Genomic DNA, 27,538 nt, shown 5'->3' on the forward strand with positions numbered 1-27,538 from the left:
GTTCCAGAGTCTGGATGCAGTCACCTGAAAGGTTATTGGCTATGCACAAGGAGATACTGTGTTAACGGCTATATATAATGTTACAATGTTAATGGCAATGAGAAGCAGTGAAACAACAGATAATGGCTATGCAAACAGCGAGTAGGAAGAACGATTAATAGTGTAAGGTAAGAAAACCAGGCAGCTTGGCGAGTGACACGCAGCAAGGGGGAGCTGGCAAGAGGGCAAACAAAGAGAAACAAGCATTTGCAATGCAATTGGTCTTGCCTTTGGGACCGGATATGAATTTATCTATGCAGCACATTAGCCTGGTTGCTGAAATATCTACTGTTCTTTAACATGAAGGGAAAGTAAGCACCAAACTGCGTGGAGAACAGCCATTACAACGCGGGGATTACCCCGCACTAACATTACAACGCGGCGATTACAACGTAAGTCGTTACAACGACTTTCGCTGGAGGGCGCTGTTGGATAGAGAATAGTTTAATTTTCTATCCAACACCTTCCCTACTGTCAACGTGGGCTGGAGTTGGAATAGAAAATTAAACTATTCCACTATCCAGCGTCCTCCAGTGAAAGTCGTTGTAACGACTTTCGTTGTAATCCCCGCGTTGTAATGGCATGCGGGGTAAAAGCCCGCATTGTAATGACATACAACCAACTGCGTGACACACCAGGTATGGGAACACATAAAGAGAAATATTGCCTTTCAGCTGGAAATGGCATAGTCCAAAGCTCTGTTTTTAATATAAAAGCAGGGCCTTCGGTGGTCATGTCACTGAAAAAACAAGATTTGAAAAAAAAATTGTCTACAGGTGCTCATGGAACACAATTTCTATGGACTGGAATCTAGAGAAAGCATACGTGATTCTGGTGTTTTACTGACCTCTGCTGGTCGTTTTGTATTAAGAAAGTTAAATAGAGGCAGTTGAACAGAAAAAAATGTCCCTAAGTGGAAGCAGACAAGTCCTAGGGCTGATCTCCAGAGCCCCACAAAGTACATACACATATAAATATATATACTAAAGCATGCGCGCAACGCCCATTGGGCTCAAAGGGCTTCAGCCCCTCCCCACCCACTGTCGTGAGTGGCAGCCCGAGCTGAGACAGTTTCCCAGGCACACACACAGCTGCACCCGAGTACTTCACAGGTCTTTAAAATACCATTTGCTTTTTAACCCCTTCCCTGCGCCGCAAATTCTGCCATGGCGTGGGGGGCTAAGGGGGTGGGCATGGCACTTCGGTACTTATGACGGCTCCACGCTGTCATGAGTCACGGGCGGCGTGTGCTCATAACGACGTGGAGCCGTCATGACCGTGCCCACTCAATTATTTGCCTGCACTGGCAGGGAATTAGTGACGCGTGGGCGCAGCGGCATGATGGCTTCACGCCGTCATGAGCACACGCCACCTGTGACTCATGACAGCTTGGAGCAGTCATAGGCACCCAAAGGGTTAATGAGGCTTTTTTGTTTTTTCACCCCTTCTTAGAGCCCCTGCATCTCCACTCTGCCTATTGCTGGAAGAATTACACCCCCCCCCCCCCCAAATATTTTCTAAGCCGTCCCCCCATGAAAGTTGGCTCTAGTTGCACCTCTGTACCAAAGTATATAATACAGTATATACAAGAGGTCTCCAGTGCTCGACCTAAAAACACAAGTGAAAGGCTATTGGAAAGAGATTCTGCAAGAAGGAACAATAAATGAAGGAAAACCTTACGTGCGGGGCCAATTCCAGTAGACCTTTTAAAAGAAGGTTTGGAATCACATGCTTTCCTTGTTCAGAACAATATGGTTCAAAGTGGAAGTTATTTCTTTTTCTGGCTACTCCATCCTGCAACCCTTCCCGCTTGCAAAACCGGAGTACACCCGATAATCAACCTACTGTTTGTTGCAAATACAGTTTAGGCATTTTCATTTTAGTCACTATGCCAAACCACCTCTTTAGTTTAGAATGTGTCATTAACTTGCGGCTCGATCCCGGTTCTCCTGTAGTACAATAGATAAAACACCGCCACTAATACTTCCTTCTAGAGGGTTTACAATATCGCATAGATTATTAGATCCGAGAGGAGCTCAGGCGGATTAAACAGTAGCAGTCGTGAGTGGAATGTACGGGATCTGGGAGTTGTAGTCAAACAGGATCATGGGAATTGTAGTCAGGCTTCCTTGGTCGACCAGCTGGGTATAATGGCTGCCTATCCTGAGGTAATGTACCGTATCCCACTTCCTAATAAACATGAATTAATACTTGTGTTTAAGGGACGTCGCCTCTTCCAAGGCTTGTATTAGAAGGACTCTAGTCTGCCAGCAGATTGTGTTTGAGATTTGCCCGTTTTAAGCAGTTTGGGAAACTTTCTGTCAGTTTCGCTCTCGCGACTTGTTGTTGCTGCTGTTGCTCGCAGCGTCCCAAAGTCTTTTTGTGTTCCTGACTCACGCTGTCTGTTGAGCTGTGTCAGTGCTTAGCGAGTTGACAGGCTGATTTCCTGCGCAGATACCGCAGGGAGCCAAAACTGACCTGGTTTAGAGAACACGGGCTTTTAACGTATATTTTATAGCATATATTACTGCATTTGTCACGGAAACCAAAAACCTACAGAGAGACCGGGGGTTGCTCTCGACGGATTATCAGAGTTGACAAGGCGGGGGCTGCGTGGGCATTATCAGCTGAGTGGTGTAATCTGGCAGGGGCTTTGCCGAGTGAGCCGTCTTCGGTTTATGTTTCGCTTCTGTATGTTTGATGGGGTTCTGTCCTGTTGCTAGCACGTATGCCTCATTACTTTAGAATTGTTCGGGTTGTTTCATCTGCTGCAGTTTATCCGGATTCCTATTCTGTTGTTTACAATTCCTCGTCGATCCTAACAATATGGGCGCTAGCCAGCCTAAATCAGTGGGTCATGTGATGGCCATCAGTACAGCACTTGTCGGTCATTAAAAGGAGAGTGTCTTCCCCTTTATTGATGTAAGTGAGATAAGTAATAGGGGAACCAATGAAGACTAGTCTAGTCTGTCAAATAAAACGGGCTACATATTTGAGTCGGTTAAATTTTTTCGATCCATTTGAAATAACATTTGTTGTTTATTTATTTTGCTCTTGAACTTAACAAAAACGCAGGTTCAGCATTTTGTCTCATGGCAGAAATATGCAAAAGTGTAGTTTTCGCACGCTGGTTACAGAGCCAGCTGTACTGTGTGCTGTCAAACTTTCATGTGGCATTAGTATACACATAAGAAACGAGCTGCGTGGGGTCTGTGGTGGCTACATTGTCAATGGGGGGGGGGGGGGGGCGAGGAAATGAGGCTGTCAGCAGTCGAATCAACCGAAAATTACTTTAGGTGACCAAACATGACCCATTTTAAAATGTTCATCCAACTGTTTCTTCAAAGTTGCCGTAATGCCTAACTTAAGCAATGATGTTTGTTTTTCGGTGTTAAATTTAGTTGATCTGTGTACACGACTGTGTGTGAAAGAGGCCCGTCCCACTTTCCAATTCCAAAGCATCTCTAAATCCTGTTTGTGGATAAATTAATATATAAGTGTTGTGATTACCTGTCCTGTCTGTGCGTAGATGTTATTTCAAGTAGGCGTAGTGTAGCTCCATAAAACATACAGGAACGTCTATCAGTTAAAGCCATCTAACGAACAACCACCCTTTCAGGCAGAACTTTAAGTGGGATTAATGAAGGTGAGAGAGGGGCTCTAAAAGGGGCGTGGCTTAAGACGTGTAATTGAGTCATTCAAAAGGGTAGTGGCATAAATAATTAAGGGCGTGGCATAAACATGAAAAGTAAAACCATGTGCTTCCAATAGTTCTATCAGACCAGCATTTTGTATCTTCTCTGTGTGATTTTATCAAAGTGATATCTCACAGTAAGGGTCATACATCTAAAAACAAGCCAATCCTATTGTCTTTGGCAATGCTTGTTATCAGTATCAGGTAAATGAGTAAAAACAATGATTATGTTTCATACCTGCCAATATGAAGAGCAATCTCATTATGTGAGGAGGGGCGGGGCCTCGTGCCAAGAAGTACTTACAGGCACTTTTGAACCCCCGCCTCACTCCCAAGCCCCCTCCTCCCACAAAAAAAGCTTTCTGAGGCTGGTGTTGGTGCCCTGGGGTGTTTTGCACACACCTTAATGGACTTCGGCAGTTCAAAGCCACAGAAAAAGATCTGGAAAACCACTATTTACAGTGGTTTTCAGCTCTTTTTCCTAGCCACCCTGCGATATCGGCTCCTCACCGGAAGACTGTGTGATTGGGGCTGCTTTTGTGTGTCACACGGTGACATTGTGAGTTGGCAGGTATGTTGTAGTGAATAGTTAGAATTAAAAAAAGTTTTGAATGTTGAAAATATTGGTGAATCAAACATTCCCATTCTTCTAATCACCCCACTTTTCTATGTAAATTCTCTGTTAGACATCTATGTCCCTTTTCTCCCCACATCTTTCTGAAATCCTCCATTTGTGCATCCCACACTTTATCTCTATAATCTTTAGCACACTTTTTTCCCCACTCTCCTTCATGTGCTCACTTGCATCTTTCAAAATACGCAAAACACAACATTGTTGAAAAAAACAAATACTTTCAGGATATGCAAGAGTGAGTAAAATGTGTGGAATGTAACCAGGAACTATCACTTACATGGATTACCGTAACAGTTTTTATAGTTATTTTTCACCAGAATAGGTATTTTTTGCCTATATAGTTAGAATATCAATATAGGGGCCCGTTTTTTAAAGTTTGTTTTTCATTACTATCGGGACTGGGTCCCAGAGGGTCCGAGCCCTTCTGAATCCCTGCTTTCAGGTCACCGAGGACTTGCTTAATTTGTGCCGGTTGTTGTAGGTGATTGGCCTCAACATTCATGTTTGGCAACTGAGCATATTTTTCATCATCAGACTTTGTCCCAGGCAAGGTTCATCCAACTTGTCATCCTTCAGAGGTAGATAGCCCGACTCCATTGCGTTAGGCAACAATCAAATGCTACCATCACCTAGAGCCCTTGAAACTGGTACAGTACTGAGAGAGCCTGGGCCAATCTGACTGCTAAGTAATTTGTTATGTTTGGTTAATTAAAATCTTACATAAAAGACACAATAAAATAATCACTATCCCATTAAAGTATTAAAAGTTCAAAGAAATACATAAAATTCTGTATTATTGTTCTGTAGCTCATTAGCGTCAAATCTAGAATGCGGACGTACAATTATTTTACTGTAACAAGAACAGCAACAATGTGATGCAATATATGCATGGGGAAACACATTGATACTAAGCAGGTTTTGTGGAAACTCCATTAAAAAATCAAGCAGCTTGACAAAGATCTGTGATTTTCTTACCGTTGAAACAGTGCTTAAGAGCATCATTGCAATGGCTAATATCATTTTTTTTAAACATGTTTCAATAAAATGCATCTTTCCGTATGCATTCGTGCACAACAGTAGTTGATGTGGGCCAGTGATTCTTGTTCATTATCACTTAATCTACACATATAGTTCTGTGACTGCTGACACTTCCAGGATCGTCTCAATTCCTTGATGGAAGATGGTAAGAACCGCATGTGGATGATAGAAAGTCTAACTGAACTACGTAAAGGCTCTAATAAGTAATACTGTGGTGACATTGTGTTATATGAGTCCATAACATGCTCCAAGTTCCTACAAGAAGCAAAGATGATATGTCAGCTAAGCAGCAGGACTTGTGTTTTCAAGACAGCTTTAAGGGCTGTGTGCGTAAGATCATGTTCCTAAATTGACCAGACTTCAAGAACTTTGATAGAGGATAGAAAGTAGGAGGCCCATGGATTTAGTAGGAGGCCCATGGATTTAGTAGGAGGCCCATGGATTTAACAAGGGGCAGTACTGCCTCCCTACGGCTGGTTTGTCCTTTCACACCAGTTGTCTTCTTCAAGGAGCACTGTTGTCATCATTGTTACTTTCTCCACTCTATCGATGACCATCAGAGGCTGTTGGTGAATTCTTCCTACACGCTATGTGTTGCAACCTCTTCCATGTGTCCCTAAATATAGTTTTTCTGATCAAGATGTTTAACTGTATAAATGACCACAAATGCCACTGTCCGACTGTGAGTTCATTTTGGCCTTGGGCACGACTCACTCTACCACTTTACTCTATATTTCCGGTCAGCTTTGGAGCCACATTTGAAACTCCTGAATTGGATTTATCCTTTTCTTGGCTCTATACTCATCAATTTGCACCAAGCAAAAATCCTCAAATGCCCCTATCCAGGTACTTAGATACTTATCATTACTGGGATACCACCAAAAGGCTTCTTACAGATAATGCAGATTGTCATGCTTAGTGCTTAATATGTAAAAAAAAAAGTGCCAGGGCCGTCGTCAGGAGCCCTCTGCAACTTGCACTACCCATTGCTCCTGCCATCTCTGTCAATGACAGTACCAACACAACTACTAAGCATCACACTCCTACAAGTGTGTCAATTCAGGATATGCCAGGCCCCCAAAGCTATAAGAATGACTTAGACAGCAGGTATCAGTCATTTTAATGTATATTGAATTAACAAACAACTGTTGTTGTGTTGACCTGTAAATTAGGCAGACAGTGCCGCCATGGGACAGAGTGTCATAAGCATGGGTGTTGACAATTATATGCCGGTGCTGAACACCGGAAACCACCGGTTCAAATTGATTATGCTGCTGCACTTGCTGATATGTCCGATGCAGGCACGACTGGAATTTCGTCGGGCATTCTAGCCTCGCACTCTGAAAATGCCATGGCTTGATGCAAGGAAAACACTGCTATCAGCTAAAAAAATACCACTTATGAAGTGGTGGCATCCAACAGTCACATGCCTAGCCACATAGCTCTGATCCACAGCATTAAACCAGTCACATCCCACATCACAGCTGAACACTCGCATATAAAGATTCACACGGTTCACGAGGCCCCATGTTATCCTGCCATGAAACTGTGAGACTGCCCTTAGCTCTGATTAAGACACAGAGGTTCCAGAACTGGAGGAAGAGCCAGACACATTGTACTTAACTTGTTTTCATTGCAAATGGGCTGTAATAAAACAATGTAATCAGACTTGGAGTTGACTGGCCAACTGAAGAAACAGAAAAATAAACATTGGACTGGGAAGTGTATGTTTGTCTGCTATATACACTAAGCATGCCAGGCAATGGGCATTTAGTGCAAGCTGTGCCTGGAATATGTGCTCTGAAAAGGTCACAATACTTCAACAAGCCATGACACGTACAGTGATTTCCACTCTCAGGACAGAGCCAGCTCACCCGCAGACCCCTATGGAAATCTGGAAATCTCCTGGTAAAAGCGTTTGCCTTTGCAGTTAAGCATCTCATCCAACAGTTGTCTACTTCAAGGAGCACTGTTGTCTTTGTTACTATCTCCACTCAATCGATGACCATCAGGGGCTGTTGGTGAATTCTCCCTACACGCCTTGTGTTGCAGCCTCTTCCCTGTGGCCCAAGTATAGCATTTCTAATCAAGATGTTTAACTGCATAAATGACCACACATGCCACTGCCCTCCTGTGAGTTAATTTTGGCCTTGGGTGCACGACTCTCTCAACCACTAACCTCTATATCTCCAGTCAGCTTTGGAGCCACATTTGAAACTCCTGAATCTCAACCTAATAATAGCCAATCACAGCCAATAACGTGCATTGCTTCATATGAGCCACTTCACCTTAGCCTCCCCATCTCTATCCTACTTGACTGCTTTAACTCTCCCTCAGGTCGTTTGAGTAGCCGCAAAGATCAGGATGGCTACATGTTTGTCCTGAGTCGGGACGCCTTTGAATAGTGCATTTGATTACTGTCTTCAATGCACTCCACTGTTTACTGTCATGTTCGAATCTCTATACAGTATTGCACTGCACCCATATTTTATATCCTTGCATTCGAATGGGGGCCGCAAAGATGCAAAGCTTTACGAATTATTGCAGCTATGCATGCTTTTATTTATTTTTTAACTTTCAATAGATGCACTGCTTGTTGTGTGTTTAGAAATATGGCCACTCAGAGCAAAGGCAGGATGGGCGTCATTTGGCTGCTATTCATCGGGTTGTGAAACTTCAGGCTGCTGGACAAAGATTCCGAGCAGGCACCCAAAACCACCTCAATAAGTTTCCTATCTGGCCCAATTACACTTTCATCTACTTCTCTGGGACCCACTCCAGAGACGTTTTAATGCATGGGCAAAGTGGGCTCTGGCCCATGACGCCAGCCTTTCAGCCCCCCCACCCCCCTGACAGTGCCAGCTCTGTTCTGCAGAGTCTCTTGCCCCCATGACCTTGAATAATTTTTGAACAGATTGTTTAAAATACCGTTTTCCTTTCATTTATTTTTAATGTGGTTGATGTGTGAGAGTCTATTGCAGACATTTGCAGAGAAATGTTGTGTTTATGTTTCATGCAACATCCATAAAAATGTTTCTTTTACATCAAAACAGGACCTGACATGAGAAATGGGAGGGTGAGATTATTTGCAATAATATTAGTGAGCTGCTGCAGTGTTACAATATTGAAAACACACATCACTATCCCTGAATATTAGATGTAAACACATTTAGATGAGTGTGCCTGTGCACTGTCAATGACTTGTCTAAACAGGGTACGAAAGAGCTGAATTTGGATCATAAATTCAAAATTGTTCTGAACTGGTGCCCCAAAATATGTTTGGCTCGGGCCCCCAAGTCCTTAAAATGTCCCTGGCCCACTCCCACTGCACCCTGCGCCACTCACGTTATGGCAGCGCTACCACTGACACCTTCACTCACCCACCCAGGTCCAGGAAGTACCATTCAGGAATTTTCAGCAGTTGCAAATGGTAAAGGACTGCTGGCGCTTGCATAGTTAGAGGAAATCAGATAAATTCCGACCACTACATGTAACTGAAATGCTAGTGTTTTTACTAGCTGTACACACAGATTTTAAAACTCGGGCTTATTAAAATTACAGCCAACATAATTCAGATAATTCCATAAATTTTGTGTACCCTTGTTAGGTGAAATTCCCCAAATTACGCAGTTACACCAGGTCACGTAATTACACTTGTATTCGTGCAATATAGAAACTTGAGAGCGCTGGAGCAATGCAAACAACCTGAATGCGAGCAGCTGTTGTGTACGGCAGTTGTGTTTACTTTTAGTGAAATACGTCTTTGCATCAAAAATTGACATCAGTACACATTTTACGTAAAAATATAGCACTAGAATCTAGTGCTAGATGATAGATTTGCATTTACACGTAATTTTGAATAGTTTCCCCTACAGTTGTGCATATTTACAGGAAAACAAATTACGCTAATTTTGCTCATCCCTATTTAAAATTCACCTAAACTTTGTTTTAGTTGATTTTATTAATTGGACTTTGAAATATGCTTACTCTGCTACATTGCTTTTTATTTAGAAGGTTAATTCATGGACAGTTTCTGTATCACCTAAATATGTCTGTCTGAAAAGCAAATGAGTCCTGTATATTTCGGAATTCTTTCACATACCAGTTAACATTATGGCCCTGACATTCCAATTTATTCATGCAAAACGTGAGCTTACAAATGTCAAAAAAATAAATCCCAGCCAAGTGAACAGAAGCAAGAATCTAGGTAAGTGCACCCACTAAGATGTGTCAGACGCAAAGGATGCAGATGTCTTTGGCTTTAATAAAGAGGGGGGTTAGTTGTCGATGCAGTGGAGCCTCTGGGTGTGGGTTGAGAAATGCAGTCCTTCTAATGTGGTGAACACCCACACACTTTGTAACTTTGTGGGTTCTCACAAACATTTGCTGTGCCGTTTCAAGACCGCACTAACCTGCCTATTAAAGTTACAGCTAAAAGATGCAGGCAGAAATAATGGTAAATTACATAGAACGATACTAGTTTTCCAGTTCGTGTGAGGGGAAGAAAATGTATTTCCGCAGAAGGGCAAATAAGCCAAATGTATTTCCGCAGAAGGGCAAATAAGCCAACACATGATATCTTTGAAATTCCCAAAACGTTCTCATATTATCCATGCATATTTTCGACATTTCATAGTCCCTTCATATGAAGGGTTAGGGAAAATAAACCCGCAAATTGAAAGTTATGAGGTCGGCCCCCTTCCTTACAGCAGCGACTAAACTCAAGCCCCTGCAGCGCAGGGGGGAGCCCAAACTTTCAGGAGGCCCCCAAAGACATGGCTTGGTAGTTCGGACTGGGCTGTTCCCATGAGGCACAGGGTCAGAGCTGATTTGCATATAGCCATTGTCTAACCCAGGGTGGTGTGGAGTGCAAAAAAACGATGGATTTAGGCCCAGATCCTTGTACTGGGGTGAATGTATGACATTGTTCTACATTCTGTCCATCAACTGTGGTTTTTTTTCCCATTCAGCCCCTGGCTGATACATATATGGGAGCTGTGAGGGATGCAGGTACTTCTGTTCACATTCTGCAGGGGGGCATCACTTCGTATTACACACCACTGTCTTACAGAGTTTCTGATAGTCCTGTTTTTCTGATTTTGAGTAGTAAATCTCACAGTGCTTAGTCTTGTGCTCACTCGTCAGGAAGTTTACTATTTTCTGTTAAATCAGGTGTGATGTAATTCATGAAATGAAAGTTTGTATTCAGTTATTCCAGATACAGGATTCAGCTGCTCCTCCTCTACCAGACCACTGTGCTCTCCAGGTACAGGTGTCTTATTTGTGAGGGTCTGCGGTTCTTTGACCGATGGTTGAGGCCATTGTATTGCGGGTAAACCCGCATTGTGCTTGAACCTGAGATGTTCATAACAGAACTGGGCACAGACCCTGCCTTATGTCCAGGTATTCCACAAGTTAACTGATTTACACTATCAGTGTAGATGTTGTTTGCGAATTGCGTGGAACTGTGGTTAGACCACGTGTTGTCCAGATTAGTTCATATTGGCAGGGGAGATTTACAATAAGGCAACACGGTTTCTGAATTGATGATACAAGTGCTTCCATTAAGCAACATGTTACTAACACTCTGTACAAAGTGTCTCATTGGATTGGTGCATCATTGTGATTTCTACTATAGGTGGTTTTGTTACTGTTGGGGCAATCCATCGGTTAGTGTGCATTTTATTTTCTATGGCTGTCCTCGTGAAGATGCTCCTCTTAAAATGCTTTTGGAAATACTCTTCATCATCTCAGCTTTAGACCTTGGTAATTAAACATCTAGCTGTGATGAAAAGATGATTGGGTGAAATTACGGAAATTCATCTTGGTGATGCTACATGCAAAATATCTTTGGATGCAGGTCATGGTTTACTGTACATACCTGAGTCTTAATCTACCACCCCTGCTTTGTTAACACGTTTGCGTGAATTAATGTTCATTTTTGGGAACAGGATAAATGAGACTAAATTAGAATCCAATCCACTTTGTCCCAGCTAATCTATTGCGGAGGCACCGTAACACGAACAGGTGGAAGGACTGTGGCATTATAATTCCTATAAACCTTTCATCCTCTGCAGTGTTTAACTAGGAGAGTGTTATAGAGAAGGTAAGTTCAGATTGATAGAAATGTTGAGATATCATCTTCTACCACTGATCACAACAGGCAAAATTTGCATCCTTAAATTTTAATGTACCGGCCAAATTTCTTTCTTTCAGATTATCTCACTGGTATTGCAGGGACTGGAAGACACGTTTAGTAAATATATATATAGTGCTACAAAAGATGAAGGGTTGTACGAGCACTTTTGTAACCAATTAAAAGAGTGAATGGTCGGAGTTCCCAGATCTGCAAACCTACTGTTCAGCAACACAAATCACATGTTTGGACAGTAAGGCCTTGTGTGGACTAATGCAGTGGCCTTCAACCCAACTGCTATTTGTTTCCACCAACCATGTTAAGCTTGTTGTAAATTCCTGTATATTCCACAAATTTCTGAACAAAAAATAAAGCTAAATATGGATAGAAATATGGGTGAGGGTGGTACAAAGTTTGTGTATTTAGCATCCAGCATTTAGGTATTAAGATTGTGCTTTACAGCGAGTTCAAGGTCAGTTCACGCCTACATTTGTGCTGGAGTGTTTATTTTTAATGTATTAAGCAGGACCTTGGTAAGAGTTTTATGTAAATTAGGATAAGGCTACTCTCCCTTTTTGGTGGCCTAAGGAGGATTATGAGATTTGTGGAGAATCCTGCCTCTCTGGGGTTTTCCCCAATATGTTTCTTCAGTGAGGGAATGTGCCAAAGGAAAATTGTTCCAAACAATGGAAAAATCTGTTGAAATGCGTGAGCAAACACCAATTACTGGAGTTATTCCTCACACCAAGGGTCCAACCTCATAATTATTGGACCCCACGGTATGAGTAATTTGAGGGTCGGTATTGACACGAGTTTAACAGAGGGCTGGTATGAAGCGCTGTGTAATTTAATATAAGTCGTTGTGGTTGAATGTGCCCACTAGGTGACCGTAAAGGCATCTTTTGATGATCTCACCAGGGATGTAGCTATCATTAGAGCAGCAGGTGTCCCGGCTGTCTTTTGCTGCCCAACCGAGTGGCACGGGACATGTTCCTTGCTAGCATTAGGTCCAAAGCACCCTCCATATATACCACCCAACCCTGCTCTGGAGAACACATTAAACCTTGTATAACTCGCACTAGTTAAATGGAGAGTATTTCGGCTCACAGGTTGCCTGCATTCAACATCTTTGGAGAGCAATACATGGTACCTTAGTAAGGGAGCGTTTTATTTAAACATTGAACAGCTGCGACATTTGACATTGCTCAGTTGAATTAACAGCTACTCCAATCTCCGTGCTGTCGCCTTGTTATGAGGTAAACTTGTTTGAAGTCGGTGAGCAGATGACACAGCATTCATGATGAGGGGTGTGGGAAGGATTAGATTTGGGAGGCCACCTCGCGTGCCAAGGAAAGAAGAGATGCTGTACATCACGTGCCTTCTGCCTGCATTTCTTCACCCTCCATTACAGCATGTTTACAGACAGGTGGCTGGAAAGGGCGTTTCCACCCGACAGGCAAACATCTCCTCCCTGCATGTGTTACAAGTCACCGTTTTACAGGTGCGTCATTAGTTGCACCATGAACAGCGGCCTTTGCTGACCCCTGCTCGAGTGCATCTTTCATTTGTGAGTATCCTGTACGAGTGGCTGTGGTTGGGCCCCAGAAATCACAGAGCTGCTTTGGTGTGTGCTATATACTCTGTTTGCGTTTAATTTTGCACGATATAGTTTAGGTGTGAGGCGTGAGGGATCTGTGAAAAGTGTGACTAACAACTTAAGCAGGCCAAAATATTCGCTCGAGAGGGACTGCAGTGTTACAATCTCAAACTTTTAACTGCGGATGAAAGTGGAGTGCATTCTGTTGCACCATGATGTAAATGGAGTCTGTGTCGAATTGTTTCTTTGCGTTGTATCTTCTGAGTACTTTTCCGTTTCTAAATGTAAATCATTTGTTTTTAAATGTGTGGAGTAATTGTTAATTTGAAAGATGATGTCTTCAATTAACAGATTTTCACAAGCGCTTGCTGTTTGTTTGCTGGACTGATTCCACTTGTCAAACAATTGCCCATCTATTCAGCAATTAGAAAGTCTGTATTCTGAGATAAAGTACGCGCCGTGAACGGCTCTTAAGGCCTGCTTTGTCTTCAGGGTTAGAACTTGTCTCATAGCATACTAGTTTGCACCGCATATGCTCCAGATTCAACTTACACGACTCGTGGAGACTCCAACACCCTGACGGCCGCGATTACACCTTTTACTCGCCTCCTCACAATTCCTACTCAAGGATAGATTATATCCTCATTAATAGCCCCTTCACACACCTCATCGAGGAAACCAATATTGCCCCCAAGTTGATTTCAGACCATTCAAGCGTTCAGACCAAGCTAGTGGGTTCCAGATCCATTCTCCCCCCTAAAAGATGGAGATTTAATGACGAAATATTTTCTGAGCCGGAAAACAAGCAAAAGATCGAGGCTGCCATCCTAGACTACCTCAACCTAAAGACACCCCCGAATCGGACATTGCGACTGTATGGGAGGCACTTAAGGCCACTCTGAGGGGAGTAATCATAGGCATTCGAGCACAAGCTAATAAAAAATTAAACAAGGATTTGACCACTCTGGAAGATAACATTAAAAACCTAGAAACCGCTCATATAGCAGATCTCCAAAACTCTCTGATTTTAAACGACCTCACTAAGCTAAAATATGAATACAACTCGATACTCAGTAGAAGAGCGGGGGTCTGGGTCAATAAGTTCAAGGCTCTAAGAACCTGTGAGGGCAACAGAGCTGGAAAGATTTTGGCGTCATATCTAAAACATAAAAAAAAGCAATTCAACATCGCCTCAGTTAAAGATAGTAGCAATGTCATCCAAACGAAACAGGACCTAATTCTCCATACCTTTAAATCATTCTATCAAGACCTGTACAAAAATAATTTAGACTTTAACTCGGAAGAGTGTAACAGGTACCTAAACTCATTAGGCCTCCCTAAACTCAACGATGCTGACAAAGCCACACTGAATTCTCCACTCACCCTACAAGAGGTATCAGCATCCATTAAAACCCTTAAATGTAACAAGGCACCGGGCCCTGACGGATTCTCGGCCAGCTTCTACAAAGAACTCACGAACTCCCTGAGCCCGACTCTTCTAAAACTATTTCAATCCTTTAGCGTAACGAAAGGTATAACCAAATCGATGAGTGAAGCTACCATTATAGTCATCCCTAAAGAAGGCAAAGACCCACTGCTGACCAAAAATTACAGGCCAATCTCCCTAATTAACTTAGATTGCAAAATATACGCAAAGATTCTCGCCACACGACTAAATTCACAACTACCGAAGCTAATTAGTACATCACTCTTTCCTGTAGGATTACAAGGTGCTCGGTTCTTCTTCGGAAGCTAAGGCCGTTTTGGAGCGTACTTCAATCCGGCGACTATCACCCTCTAATCCACCCAACCGCCCCCCCAGAGCGACCCAGACTTTGACGCCATGGCCTCAGTATCCGAGCTGTCTTGTATCTACGCTGCTCTTATCCTCCACGACGACGATGTGCCTGTCACGGAGGACAAAATCAATGCCCTGATTAAGGCGGCAGGAGTGTCGGTGGAACCTTTCTGGCCTGGTCTCTTTGCAAAGGCTCTTGCTAGCATTGACATCGGAAGCCTGATCTGCAATGTAGGAGCCGGCGGTGGTGGTGCCCCTGCAGCTGGTGCTGCAGTTGCTGCAACAACTGCTGCTGCTCCTGCTGAGGACAAGAAGAAAGAGGAGGAAAAGAAGGAAGAGTCTGAAGAATCTGATGATGACATGGGCTTTGGTCTTTTTGACTAAATGGACATTAATCAGACTTTTTTAGTACATCACAAGTGGGCTTCATGAAACAGCGCATGTCTAACAATAATACAAGGATCCTCTGCCACGTCATTGAAAAAGCCAGACTACTCGCAGGCCCCGCCGTAGCTATTACTCTCGACGCAGAGAAGGCGTTCGACAGAGTATCCTGGCTTTTCCTTAAGAGCTGTATGTCCGTCTTTAATCTTGAGGAAACATTCACTGATTTGGTGTTGGCCCTATATCTTTCACCATCCGCACGCATTGCTATAAATGGTTCATTGTCGGACCCCTTTTCTTTGGAACAAGGGACGAGGCAGGGTTGCCCCCTTTCCCCTTCACTCTTCCTCTTAGCAATGGAACCCCTAATAGCTAATATAAAAAATAATGAAACCATCAAGGGTGTGAAATTCGGGGATAAGTGCGTCAAACTGGCCGCCTATGCGGACGATATCCTGATTATAACGGAATCACCAGACACCTCCATCCCTGCACTAATGAATACCATTGAGACGTACTCCACCCATTCGGGATACAAACTCAATCGGGATAAGTCAGAGGTCAAGCCACTCAATATTTTAACTTCCAAAGAAGTGCTGGGAAACTCAGGGCTCTGCTGGCAAACAGAGTTTGTGAAGTACCTTGGTATTGAATTCGGTGACTCCCTTATGGAGACCCTCCAACGGAATGAAAAGTTAACTTTAAACAAAATCAAGACCCAACTGGAGGGTTGGTCCCCTCGTTTCATTACTTGGTGGGGCAGAGTGGAGGCCATCAAGATGATGATATCACCACTAGTTAATTACCTCATATCTATGCTCCCTCTAACCCTTACGCCAGACTTCTACCACAAATTAGACATGACTATTTCAAATTTCCTTTGGAAGGGGAAAAGAGCTAGAATCAGCATAAAAAAGCTCCGCTTAGACAAAACCGCTGGTGGAGTCAATTTGCCAGATTTCAAAAGATATGAAACCGCCTTTCTAGCCAAGCAGGGAGCCCACTGGCTCGCACCTTTACCTGACTATACTCCAGTGTGGCTAGAAATCGAGAAAGAAATTCTAGATGGTATTGCCCCTAGCGCGGCTCTCTCATCTAATCTAAACAAACTAACCCACTCTAAATCGATATTTCATAACACCAAATCTGCTCTTCTGAAGTTTGACAGAATCCTAGAAAACAGCATTCGGGGCTCACGATGGGAATCCTTATGGGACAACCGTAACATTTTGTACAAGGGTAAACCTCTGCACAATGCGTCATGGATCAAAAAAGGCATACTGTTCCCATATCAACTTTTTACGGGGTCATACTCTATTCCATTCAGCGACTTACAAATCAAATACGACCTCGAACCAATTGAATTTTATAACTTCCTAAACGTAAAAACAGCACTGTCCAAAGCCAAACTCTCCCAAACACCACCCTCCCTCCCATCATACCTTGCCAGAGTAAACAGACTAGGACACCAGGTTTCCTTCCTCTATAGACTCAGTCGTCCCCAACAATCTAGCCTCACTGCCCCAATCACGCAATACTGGAATAATCTTGCGTCCAGGCCGATCACAGAAGTAGATTGGACCAATACATGGGTATCTTGCATGAGACACAAAATCAGTCCTACACTTTCTCAGACAAAATACTGGCTCCTACATAAGGCCTTCTGGACCCCGGCGCGATTATTTGCACACAACATCACCCCAGACGCCTTCTGCTGGAACTGCAAACGTGCGGAGGGTGACTTATCTCACGTTATCCTAGAATGCGACTGTGTAGCTCATTTTTGGGAGAGGATATTCGAGTTTATATCAAAACTCTTCCACATTACACCAGCTAAGGAGCTCCCTTACTTAGTTTTCGGATTCACCCAGGACCCTTCCCTTGAAGCAGACGATAAGGCATTACTTGATCTCCTTCTTACTGCGGCGGTCAAGACAGTCCTTAATAACTGGAAAGATACCAACAAGGCCAACTTCGCAGGGTGGTTAAATTGGATAATCAGCTTACGCGGTGCAGATAATATTGCACTTCAACAGACACCGTGGCGCCCGCCCACGAGAAAACTGTGGTCGACTCTTGATAACTACTTCACGACACATAAACCACCTTAAAATAGTCCAACACCGTTTACGCCACATCCACATGTGTTTGCAGTCTCCCATCATTGTACTATTTATCATGGTACATTTTTCCTTTCTGAATGAGTATAATGCTAGTGGTACACAATGTCTGTTACTAAATGTTGTTGAGTATAAGATACATGTTCTGCTGTTTTCAGCGAGATATCGGTTATTGTACTCTTGAATTGACATTGACTATTGTTGTAAAGTACCGTACAGCACTCTTAAACCGTGAATTTCTGACCATAATTATGCTACTGGATCTACTCACTGTATGTTACTGCTGAAACAACCAATAAAAACTTATTGAACTTAAAAAAAAAAAGAACTTGTCTCATGGAGTTCTTTATCAGTTAAACGAGGGCCAGAACAATGTTGTTCACTGCGGAACAATCAAAAGGGGGTGAAGGAGAGGTCAGGTTCACTGTGGACTCCGCCTCCTGTCTTATGTAAATAACCAAAAGAAGTCCACTTATAATTGGAGTAACTGTCCTATCGATGGCCATGATAGTGATTCAGGGAAAACAATGAGTTTTCTTAAAATAACCCTCCCCCACCAAAGTAACCCATGGTGGCATGCTTCATCATTTGGTTCATCCCGCCCCGCTGCGGGACGGGGCGTGCTACGACCGACGGAGATGTGGGAGCACTACCACAGTCTCCCCGCACAGCATTCAGGAAACTACAACATAAAGTGTGTGATTCACATCACTTGTTTTGTCTTGTTCATCTTTAAGCGTTGCAAAACGTAATTATCCTGTTAGTCAAAAAGATTAGTCATGCACAAGTGAAAAATATATCACTTTTTCCCACGAATTGGTGATGTGCTTGTATATTGAAATGCATTTACATGTTAACTATTCACTGATGTCCTATCTTTGCAGAAATTAATCCAAAGAACATACCTAGTAGGTATTGTACTCATATGAAAATAGCGTTTTTCATCAAAAGTATTTTTTACCTTAATATTTAATAAGACCAACTAGGTTCTTTTAGGAGTGATACATGGGATCATTTACATTGGTCCTGACGAAAAGCCTTGGAGGATAGGCTTGAAACATCTAGACCAGGAGATAAACACCCATATTATGTTATGTTAAAGAGATTTGAGCACATGGCTGCCCCATCAACAGGGCGTCCCTGTGCTAAAACCAGATATAACATTGCAGGATGGAAACATAGGAGGTGTGGATTAGTTTGGGAAGAGCCACGTTTTTAAAGCCTTCCTGTAAACCAGATGATTCTGGATACCTCTGATAGACAAAGGTAGAGAGTTCCTGAAGGCACTCCCGGCATATTGCAGAGGAGCGCCATTAGTCGCTCCACGGGCAGGAGCAGCCAAGGTGGAGAGTCGTCCTTCTTTAGTGTCGCCACAACGGAGGGTCACCCATGACGTCATCGGATGGCGCCCAGGGGCTGCAGCTTATAATGCTCCGCAAGGCAAGAGATCGGCCTCTTTTTCCCTTCACTGAGCACCGAGATCCATCATATTGGATTTGCACAAGGGAATGCAGGGCAGTCGTCCAGGATCCTGTATGGCAGCCTAGAGCCTCCAGGCTAGGTTCACTTAGCCTCTCATCCTTCCGACGTTGAATAAACTCCTGCCAAATTAGCTAAGTAGTAGCTGCAGTACTCGCTAGTGTGCTTAAAAATCCGATGACTGGTGTAAAGCACAGTTACAAGGAAGGTGTGGCAGTTATTATGCAACTTCAGCTTAAATGAAATTGTGACATGGCTAAGCAGTTCAGCGCCGTCTCCTCCTCCTGCTGCAACACCCTCCGCATGCTCCGCAGGATCTACAAGTGGATTCCGACCGAAACAAGAAGAACGGTGACACAGGCCCTCGTCAGCAGCAGACTGGACTATGGCAACGCACTCTACGTAGGAATCCCAGCCAAACACCTACGACGACTACAACGCATACAAAACGCCTCCGCCCGACTGATCATCAACGTACCTAGCCGCAGCCACATCACCTCCCACCTGAGAGACCTACACTGGCTTCCCGTCGACAAGAGGATCACATTCAAGCTCCTCACCCACGCACACAAAACACCCCACAACGCCGGACCAGCCTACCTTAACAGCAGACTCAGCTTCCACACCCCCACCCGCCAGCTCCGCTCCACCAGCCTCGCCGCTGTCCCCCGCATCCAACGAACGACCTCCAGCAGCAGATCCTTCTCCTACCTCGCCGCCAAGACTTGGAACACCCTCCCTACCCACATACGGCAGACCTAAGACCCACTCGCCTTCAGAAGACTCCTCAAGACCTGGCTCTTCAAGCAGTAGCAGCACCCCCTCCCCTCAGCGCCTTGAGATCCTCACGGGTAAGTAGCGCGCTCTACAAGTACTCTGTTTGATTGATTGATTGATTGACATCTGATACAGTGCATTGTTAAAAGTCATAAGAAGGGGAGAGAGAAGTCTTATTGAAAGGAATAAAATAGTGGTAAGCTCCTTTCTTGTTGCGGTAATACTGCATTTTAGCTTAAACTCTAAACTTGATGTCAACTTTGGTACAGGGCAGCGCAATTAACTTTCGCATCTCACATGAAAACAGAAAGTTAATCAAGGTCTCCGAACAGGTGGAGAAGGCAGCTCTTGTCCGAGTCTCAGCCTTCTTAAGGTCCCGCGACATGACATGTTAAGCACGCATGCTCAGATTTTCTAAGTACCTTGACTTTGTTTATTGACGGTAATAGCATGAAGGCCACAGCGCTTCTGTTTAGGGCGAGCAGTACCCATTATCTTACTTTTAGGTGCTCTTCAGTTGAATTTTAATTTGACTCCATCTGCATCCTACCATCCCGGTATATGGACTGGTTGGTTAGTGACCTCGCAGTCTGCCAGCTACTACCTTTGATCCTGCGTATTAATTAGCAGTGATTCCGAGGTCGGGGTTAGTGCTTTGTGCAGTGGCAACAGAAGCCCAACAAGGCAAACGAGTCTGTGGCGATCCTTGCGGCTCTGATAAAGTGTTTTTATTGGATCTTAACATTGCCTCCCCATTTTCTTAGTCTTTTGGTTTGGCGATTTGTCATGATTTTGTGCTTGGCATTACGCAATAGCACTTGGAAACTTCCTCCAGGAAAGCTATCACATTTGAGTACCGGCCATCACAAAGTCACACCCACGGCTACACTCACTAAGTTTTGCGCTGGGCGCTAACGGCTGCAATTTTGCAGCAGGAGGTCAAAGCCCATCTCTCTAGGGAGGTGGGGCATGTATCCTAGGATTAGATCATCTCCCCCGGTGTCCTGATGACTCTCCTTGAGCAGTACAACAAGAACAACAAGTAAGAATGTTGCAGTCTATGGCTATACGTTATGTTATGCACCTGTATTGGAGCGCACTTTCACCCAGGAAGGTGTCCGGGCGTAGCTCTCAGGAGCTTGTTTTCTTGTGAATATCCATCTGTAATAAGAGTCTGTCAAATACAAATGACTTCCCAATTCGCAATAGCACACATGCTGATGCAAAGGGGGGCATACCCCCTCTATTACACGGGTGCTTTGGATAAACACATGGTGGGTTGTTTTACAGAATTTTCATAACCATCCCTGCGGTTGCACCAAGTTGGCTGCCCAACACCGGAAGTACTTCTGTTAGCCAGCTCCACATCAGCTGCCGTGAGCATATCCCTGAAATGAAGGAAATGCATTTTAAAAGCCCAACCAAGTAACATTTGCGATATATTGTGACATAATTCACAGGATGCCCCCCTCGAAACTTGGTTGCAATGTGGGGAAATGCTAAGATTCAATCAAGATTATGGTAGCTTGACTTAATTGCCAAATATTTAAATGCAGAGTTCCCATTTTAGGTCTCGTGGCCTTTACAGCGCGAAGCGCTGTCTCGCCAGAGACCTAATGTCAGCGACTCAGCTTTCCAGGAGACAAGAGCTGGCCACGCGCATCCAAAAATCGGATCGGAGCGGGCCGCGCGTGCGCGAACACGCACGCTGTGGCCATCTCCTGTCTCCTGGGAAGCTCCAACACACACACAGCCACACCTCCCCCTGCACGCATGCGCACACACAGAGACACACACATGAGCGCACATACATGCACGCACAGATACAGAGACCCCCCCGCCGTCACACACATACACACGCACGCACGCACACACACACACACAAGCGCACCAAGACCCCCCCAGCAGCCCCCCCTACAAGTAAGGCCCACTTACCGCCACTGCGGACATCTGCAGCCTCCGCGGAGCTCTCCCTCGTGCATGGGAGCCCCGCGTCACCGCTGCTCCTCTGGCCAGGCACTCCATGGGCGTGGGCTTCACCAGACGGAAGTCCCGCCCCACAATAGGTTTCGTTTTTGTCAGTGCACGCGCACGTCTTGTGTATTGCTTATTGTTGCTGCTTAAAAAAACTGCAGGGAAAAGGTAATGAATGGACGGCTCTGGAAGGAGACGGTGAGAGGCAAAGAGATACTGAGGAGTAGTGGGATAAACATGATCTTGTCTCATGTCTGTGTCTTTTATAGTGCTAGGTGCCACACCAGTTAGTCGGCTAGAAGGCGCTTTGGGCAGGAAGAGAGATGGGGACGTATAAAAGAGTGGAAAATATATCACGGAAATAAGGTATCGGAAAAAATGAAAGGGAGAATTTGAGATATTATAGGTTTTTTGTGACATAAGAAATTTGGTTTACCTTCACCAAATACCGATAACTCTGATACAGAGACTTAGTTTACTGGTCTTCAAAACACCCAGCCTCTTCCGGTCTGCAAACTGAGTTCCTAGGTTGCAATCCTAATTCTCCAACACATTTTCTAAAAGATGTTGTGATTATGATAGTTGAAAGAGAGGCCACCAGAAATGCTAATGCTCCTTAATGTTAAGAGCTAGGCTACAGAAATATCGGCGACTTCTTTTATTTTTTGCTCCAACATAGAGTGTAACAAACCTAGACAGTCAGACACCATTACAAGCATTTTATAAATCAGGGTTAGATTAAGCCCAACTTCTCTTGGCAGAAATTTCGTTTGTGCTGAATTTAACAGGATAACGTTTAGATGCTATCTGGAAATTGGCTAAATTTGAACCAAGGTGAGACTATAAAAGTTTAATGTTTACTTTTAGCAAACACGCACGTCTCTTCTCCCTCCACACAAAACTGCAATATTTCCAAATCATTTGGGAATGGATTGCAAACCAAGCTGAAACTGTTTTGGAAAGTATCGTCTGCCTGTGAATAAGCCAAGAATGTTTAAATCTAACTAAAATGTGAAGCATAAATTATATTTTGAGAATTCAATTTTCCAGTTACCTGGAAACATCATATGTTTCTGCTGTTGCTGTAGCAACTCTAACCTGTACTTTTTGCTTGGCTGTCTGTCTCATAGAGAAGCAGTTGGAAGATTAATATTTTGCCAATTTGTCTATTAGTTTGCAAGTTGGAATAATGAACATAGTCTGTGTGTCCACTTAGTGGAAGATTTCCCCTCGGAATGCTGGGCCGTTGCTAAATAAGTTAAAGTTTCATTTTTTTTAATACACTTTTTTAAGGAGATTAGTTCAGAAGATAAACTACCCTTTTATAGCTGGAGAGCTGTTAAAATATCGTTGAAAAAAACACTGCATGCCGGTATATTTAGTGCCACCCGGTCCAGAACATTGCCTTGAATTGTGATTACAAGAGTGTCATGCATTTCTTGCTTGAGACATAAAAGATAAGGGATGGCCATAGATTTTAAGTAGTTTAGTCTCTGTGCCGTTTGGCTGTTGTATTAACACGAACTCACGGAAAAAATACTTGGAGGATGGTCCATCGAGTTGATGAGATGACCGCTATCCAGCATTATGGATTTTCAACTAATAATTACAACAAATTCTACTATAGATAGTGAACACCTATTGAGCATAGGTATTGTATTTCTCCACCACCACATCACTCAGGGACATTACCACATCACTCAGGGAACACCGCCACATCACTCAGGGGCACCGCCACATCACTCAGGGGCACCGCCACATCACTCAGGGGCACCCCCACATCACTCAGGGGCACCGCCACATCACTCAGGGGCACCGTCACATCACTCAGGGGCAACGTCACATCACTGTGGGGGCACCACCACATCACCCTGGGGGCATCACCACATCACTCAGGAACACCACCACATCACTCAGGAACACCACCACATCACTCAGGGACACCACCACATCACTCAGGGACACCCCCACATCACTCTGGGGACACCACCACATCACTCGGGAACACCACCACATCACTCGGGGACACCACCACTTCACTCGGGGACGCCACCACATCACTCGGGGACACCACCACTTCACTCGGGGACACCACCAAATCACTCGGGGACACCACCAAATCACTCAGGGACACCACCACATCACTCGGGGTCACCACCACATCACTCAGGGGCAGCACTCGTCACTCGGGGACACCACCACATCACTCGGGGGCACCACTCGGGGACACCACCACATCACTCGGGACACCACCCACTTTACCCTTCCACCGACTCAATTACAATAACTTTTATTTAAGAATTTACTATTAAAAAAATGAAAAGCCATTGTTATTTGTAATATCAATACATCTAAGTCACGTAAATACAACTCATATTGCATTACAAATGCTATAGTTGTCACATTTGCAAAAGTTATAACTATTGGCATTGTCATACACAATGCCAATAACTCAAACTTTAATGCTGCGAGACCTATTGCATTGTAAATACTTGTTTCTTTTAAGATCAGCAGTTTTTAGTGAGGACTAATTGAGTACAACACAATTAACATAGAATGGGCTTTGGGACCTCCGCCAACTCGTGGAGATAGCTTTCTCTTCATCTCAATTCCTTATTCCCTAGTCGACAGTAACTCTTGTAACCAGTTGGTCGGTAAGGAATCCATAGCTGAACAAACTCTAAGAGCAATGGGATGTTCCCTGGCAACAACAAATGTATCCCCAGCAGATTCCCAGGGGGAGAAGACTTTTTTTTTGGTCCTCATCTCACCTATCAAGCCGCTCTTACGATCTGTAGCCCCTCCGGCTTACCGCACTCGCTTGGGTCGTCCGACCGATCCCTTTTTGTGAGGGAGCTTGGTGTAATCATTAGACCAATTGTATTAATCTTAAATTTTGGCCCCAACTCACAAAAGGATACCAGATGCTTAATACCTTATCTTCTGCCCTCTCATAGTCCAGGCGGGCCATTGCGAATGAGGCCTTGAGCCAATCCTTCCTTTTTCGTGGTAGGGGGTCTTTCCACCTCTTACAGATTTCCCTCGGGGCCAGCAATACCAAGTAGATTAATAAACCTCTATTTTTCTGAGAGAGGGTCTGGATGAGTCGGCCATCATCTCCAAAAAATACCAGTGGCATGTTGATATCTATAGTGATGTTAAGAATATCTCGGATAGTGTCGCCCACCTCTGTCCAAAATGTTGCCAGTACTGAACACTCTAGGAAGACGTGTAGGTCATTGGCTAGGGGTAGCAGACATCTTGGACATTTAGGGGGTGGCTCCGGGGCAAACTTGGCGATCTTAGCAGGAGTATAGTAAAGCCTGTTGATGACAAAAAAGTGTTTTCTTTTCAAACAGGCAGGCTTAACATATTTATACAAGCCATTTAATGAGGGCTCATATAAGGACTCTATTGATGGCCCTAGGTGAGTTTCGGTCCACGCCGCAGCTAAAGGGGGGACCTCAAGATCTTCAGCTTCCAACAAGTTATTATACCAAACTGAGATTTCCTTCTTAATTGGGAGGGTGGATTGCCACAGCCCTTCAATCTCCCCGTTCCCACTAACTTCCCCCTTTTCTGCGTCATATCATGACACCAACTGTTGGTATTTAAATCTAGAGAACCCTTTCCCAATCTTTGCTCTCAGGTATTCCCATGGGTGTATCCCTCCAGAGTCTACTAGCTCGGCCCAGGTAGTGATGCCCGCCCTTCTTATAGGCAACGCCAAACTGTCTCTAAGGCATCCCGGTGTTCCTGGTGCATCCCAAACAGGGGCATTGTCTGAATAGTACCCTTTGCCCCAGCTACATCTGAGCCTATACCATAGCTCCAAGGCCGCCCTCAGAACCTTCAGACGTTCCCGCTTAAAAAATGTTGGTGATCCAAACTTATATAAAAAAGCCTCACCGCCTCCTCATCCATCCGCTCTCGCCATTTCTCCTAACAGCCTGCCCCAAGCTGACTCCTCTGGTTTAACAAGTAGCATCCGGATGCTTTTAAACTGGAATGCTGCTGCGTATAGCCTCACATCAGGAAGGGCTAGCCCGCTTTTCTTTAATCTGCGTCTAAGGGGAGAAGACTTCTTGAAGCTGCAGTAACGACTGTAGCCTCTAGTGATGGGTGGTTTACGCATGGTGGGCACCTCCCGTAACGGAATATGCAGGGAGAATTATGGTCAGGGTCTCACATTCTGAGCAGCAGAGTGGGGTAAGGAATACAATCTGTCCTTGGTTTCCTTTCCTGCAGAGCAGGAAATACCACTCTATCTGTAATTAGAGATAAAGGGAAAGGTCATTGTGTGATTCCACCTCCCAGGTTTGCAGTGAGACGGTCAACATTGGACCCTTGTTTCAGAAAAAGAAAGTTGGGTAGTGTTTATTGGTGCCAGGGGTTGCTGGTGGAGCTTACCAGCACCCTATTTCCTTGTGCCAGTGTGAGGTGAATAGGTGGGGGGGTCCGATGGGTATGAACGTTTTTTTTAACCTAGAAGCAGTGTTATGCATCCCTGAGCTTAGCATACTTGATATTCATAATATTGGCTGGCACTTCGAAGCAAACAGAGGCCCAGGACCTATTCTTCTTCACAGCTAATAGTCTGCTTCAGAGTAGGGAGGTGACACAATTGGAGGGTATTGGTTCTCAACACAGAGGGTAGAAACCTTTGAGGGCCACAGGAGTTAATTTCAGATTGCCCCAGGGCTGGGTACTCCCAGGCAGTCAGTCGGCCCCAGTCTGGGTTACTGGTTCACTTTATGGCTGAAATCTTGACCAGAGGACACCAGTTTGTGCTAGTTACAGTATTTTATTTGGACGAGAGTCATATTGACCTTTAATGATACAGTTGTCTAATGCATCCCATCTCTTTGCAAGGGGTGGACACAGGTCACTCATTTGCGATACTGGATATAGTAGGTGAGGTCTTGTCCTAACTACGGTCAATACTCGCTGGTCAGGAAGGTTGGAACAGGGGTGTTAAGACAGCAAAGGGTATCCAGGTTCCTGTAATACTCACCTGGTACAGGCTTGCAATTCTCATTAGGCAGTGTGGAAGCCTGGTTACATTAAGGGATTTGCATGTCTCATCATGAGGACCCCACACTGGTTGTAGTGACTACATCTTACTGACATCCAGAGGCGCCTTGACTTGGAATTGTGAGGATGAGGGTTCCTCACTTAGTTTTTTGAGCATTAAACATGCTAATACGCAATCGTCCTCTGAAGGGACGGTGGAACTAACAGAGTGTCACAAGGGTTGCAGTAGAATCCAGTTTCTATCCTGCAGCGCTCCGATGGGGTTCAAGGTCCCTAGTATGCCAGCAGGGTGAACCACTAGAGATCAATGGGCGAAGCAATTGACTTTTGTGGGAGGGGAAGTGTGCTTCTGAGGCACTAAAGGATTGTGGTGAACTAATCTCTGATCAGTAAGTGTTATCACCTGGATCAGTCTTTTCCATGGGATTCTTGCCACAAGTACGGTGTCACTCAGTAAAACCTTCTGTATTCCACAGCCAGCAACCTTCTCACAACCCACAGGCCCACCCGTGTGTGCTGCTAGTGTTCCGTAATGCAAGGTATGGGCCCCGGGTTCAAGGAGGCTGAGCATATCAGCCAGTGTTGGGGACTCGTTCGTGGGATACGGAATCTTAGGTTAGCTATGAAGATGGCATGAGGTCACAGAAGAGTACAACTACCCCTAGACACCAGGGACCCAACAAGTGTAGATTTACAATAGCCTCCTGTTTGGGAGGAAGCTGAGCTCGGGTGGAATACTTACAATGCCACAATGGAGCGAACTACGCTGCTAGGGTGGTCCGTAGCCAGATAGTAAGGTCGGTATGACCTTCAGTTTATAAGGTGCATTTGTAA

The 27,538-nt window shown here is 44.4% G+C and overlaps 2 protein-coding genes across 6 annotated transcripts in view; both read left to right on the top strand.

The window, feature by feature from the left end:
* The first annotated feature begins 2,147 nt into the window (after positions 1 to 2,147).
* FYCO1 (FYVE and coiled-coil domain autophagy adaptor 1) overlaps positions 2,148 to 27,538 on the top strand; it is an 825,109-nt gene continuing 799,718 nt past the window's right edge. For all 5 annotated transcript variants that reach the window (XM_078688154.1, XM_078688155.1, XM_078688157.1 and 2 more), the window contains exon 1: positions 2,148 to 2,207. The gene's annotated coding sequence lies outside the window, so the exon portion shown is untranslated. The remainder of the gene's footprint in view (positions 2,208 to 27,538) is intronic.
* LOC144827587 (large ribosomal subunit protein P1-like) lies at positions 14,851 to 15,335 on the top strand. Its single transcript, XM_078685838.1, has one exon. It carries the CDS (start codon positions 14,982 to 14,984, stop codon positions 15,318 to 15,320), a length of 339 nt encoding a protein of 112 aa, XP_078541964.1. The 5' UTR covers positions 14,851 to 14,981; the 3' UTR covers positions 15,321 to 15,335.

The sequence above is a fragment of the Lissotriton helveticus genome, chromosome 4_1 (genome assembly GCF_964261635.1).
Source record: "Lissotriton helveticus chromosome 4_1, aLisHel1.1, whole genome shotgun sequence".
Taxonomy (NCBI): Eukaryota; Metazoa; Chordata; class Amphibia; order Caudata; family Salamandridae; genus Lissotriton; species Lissotriton helveticus.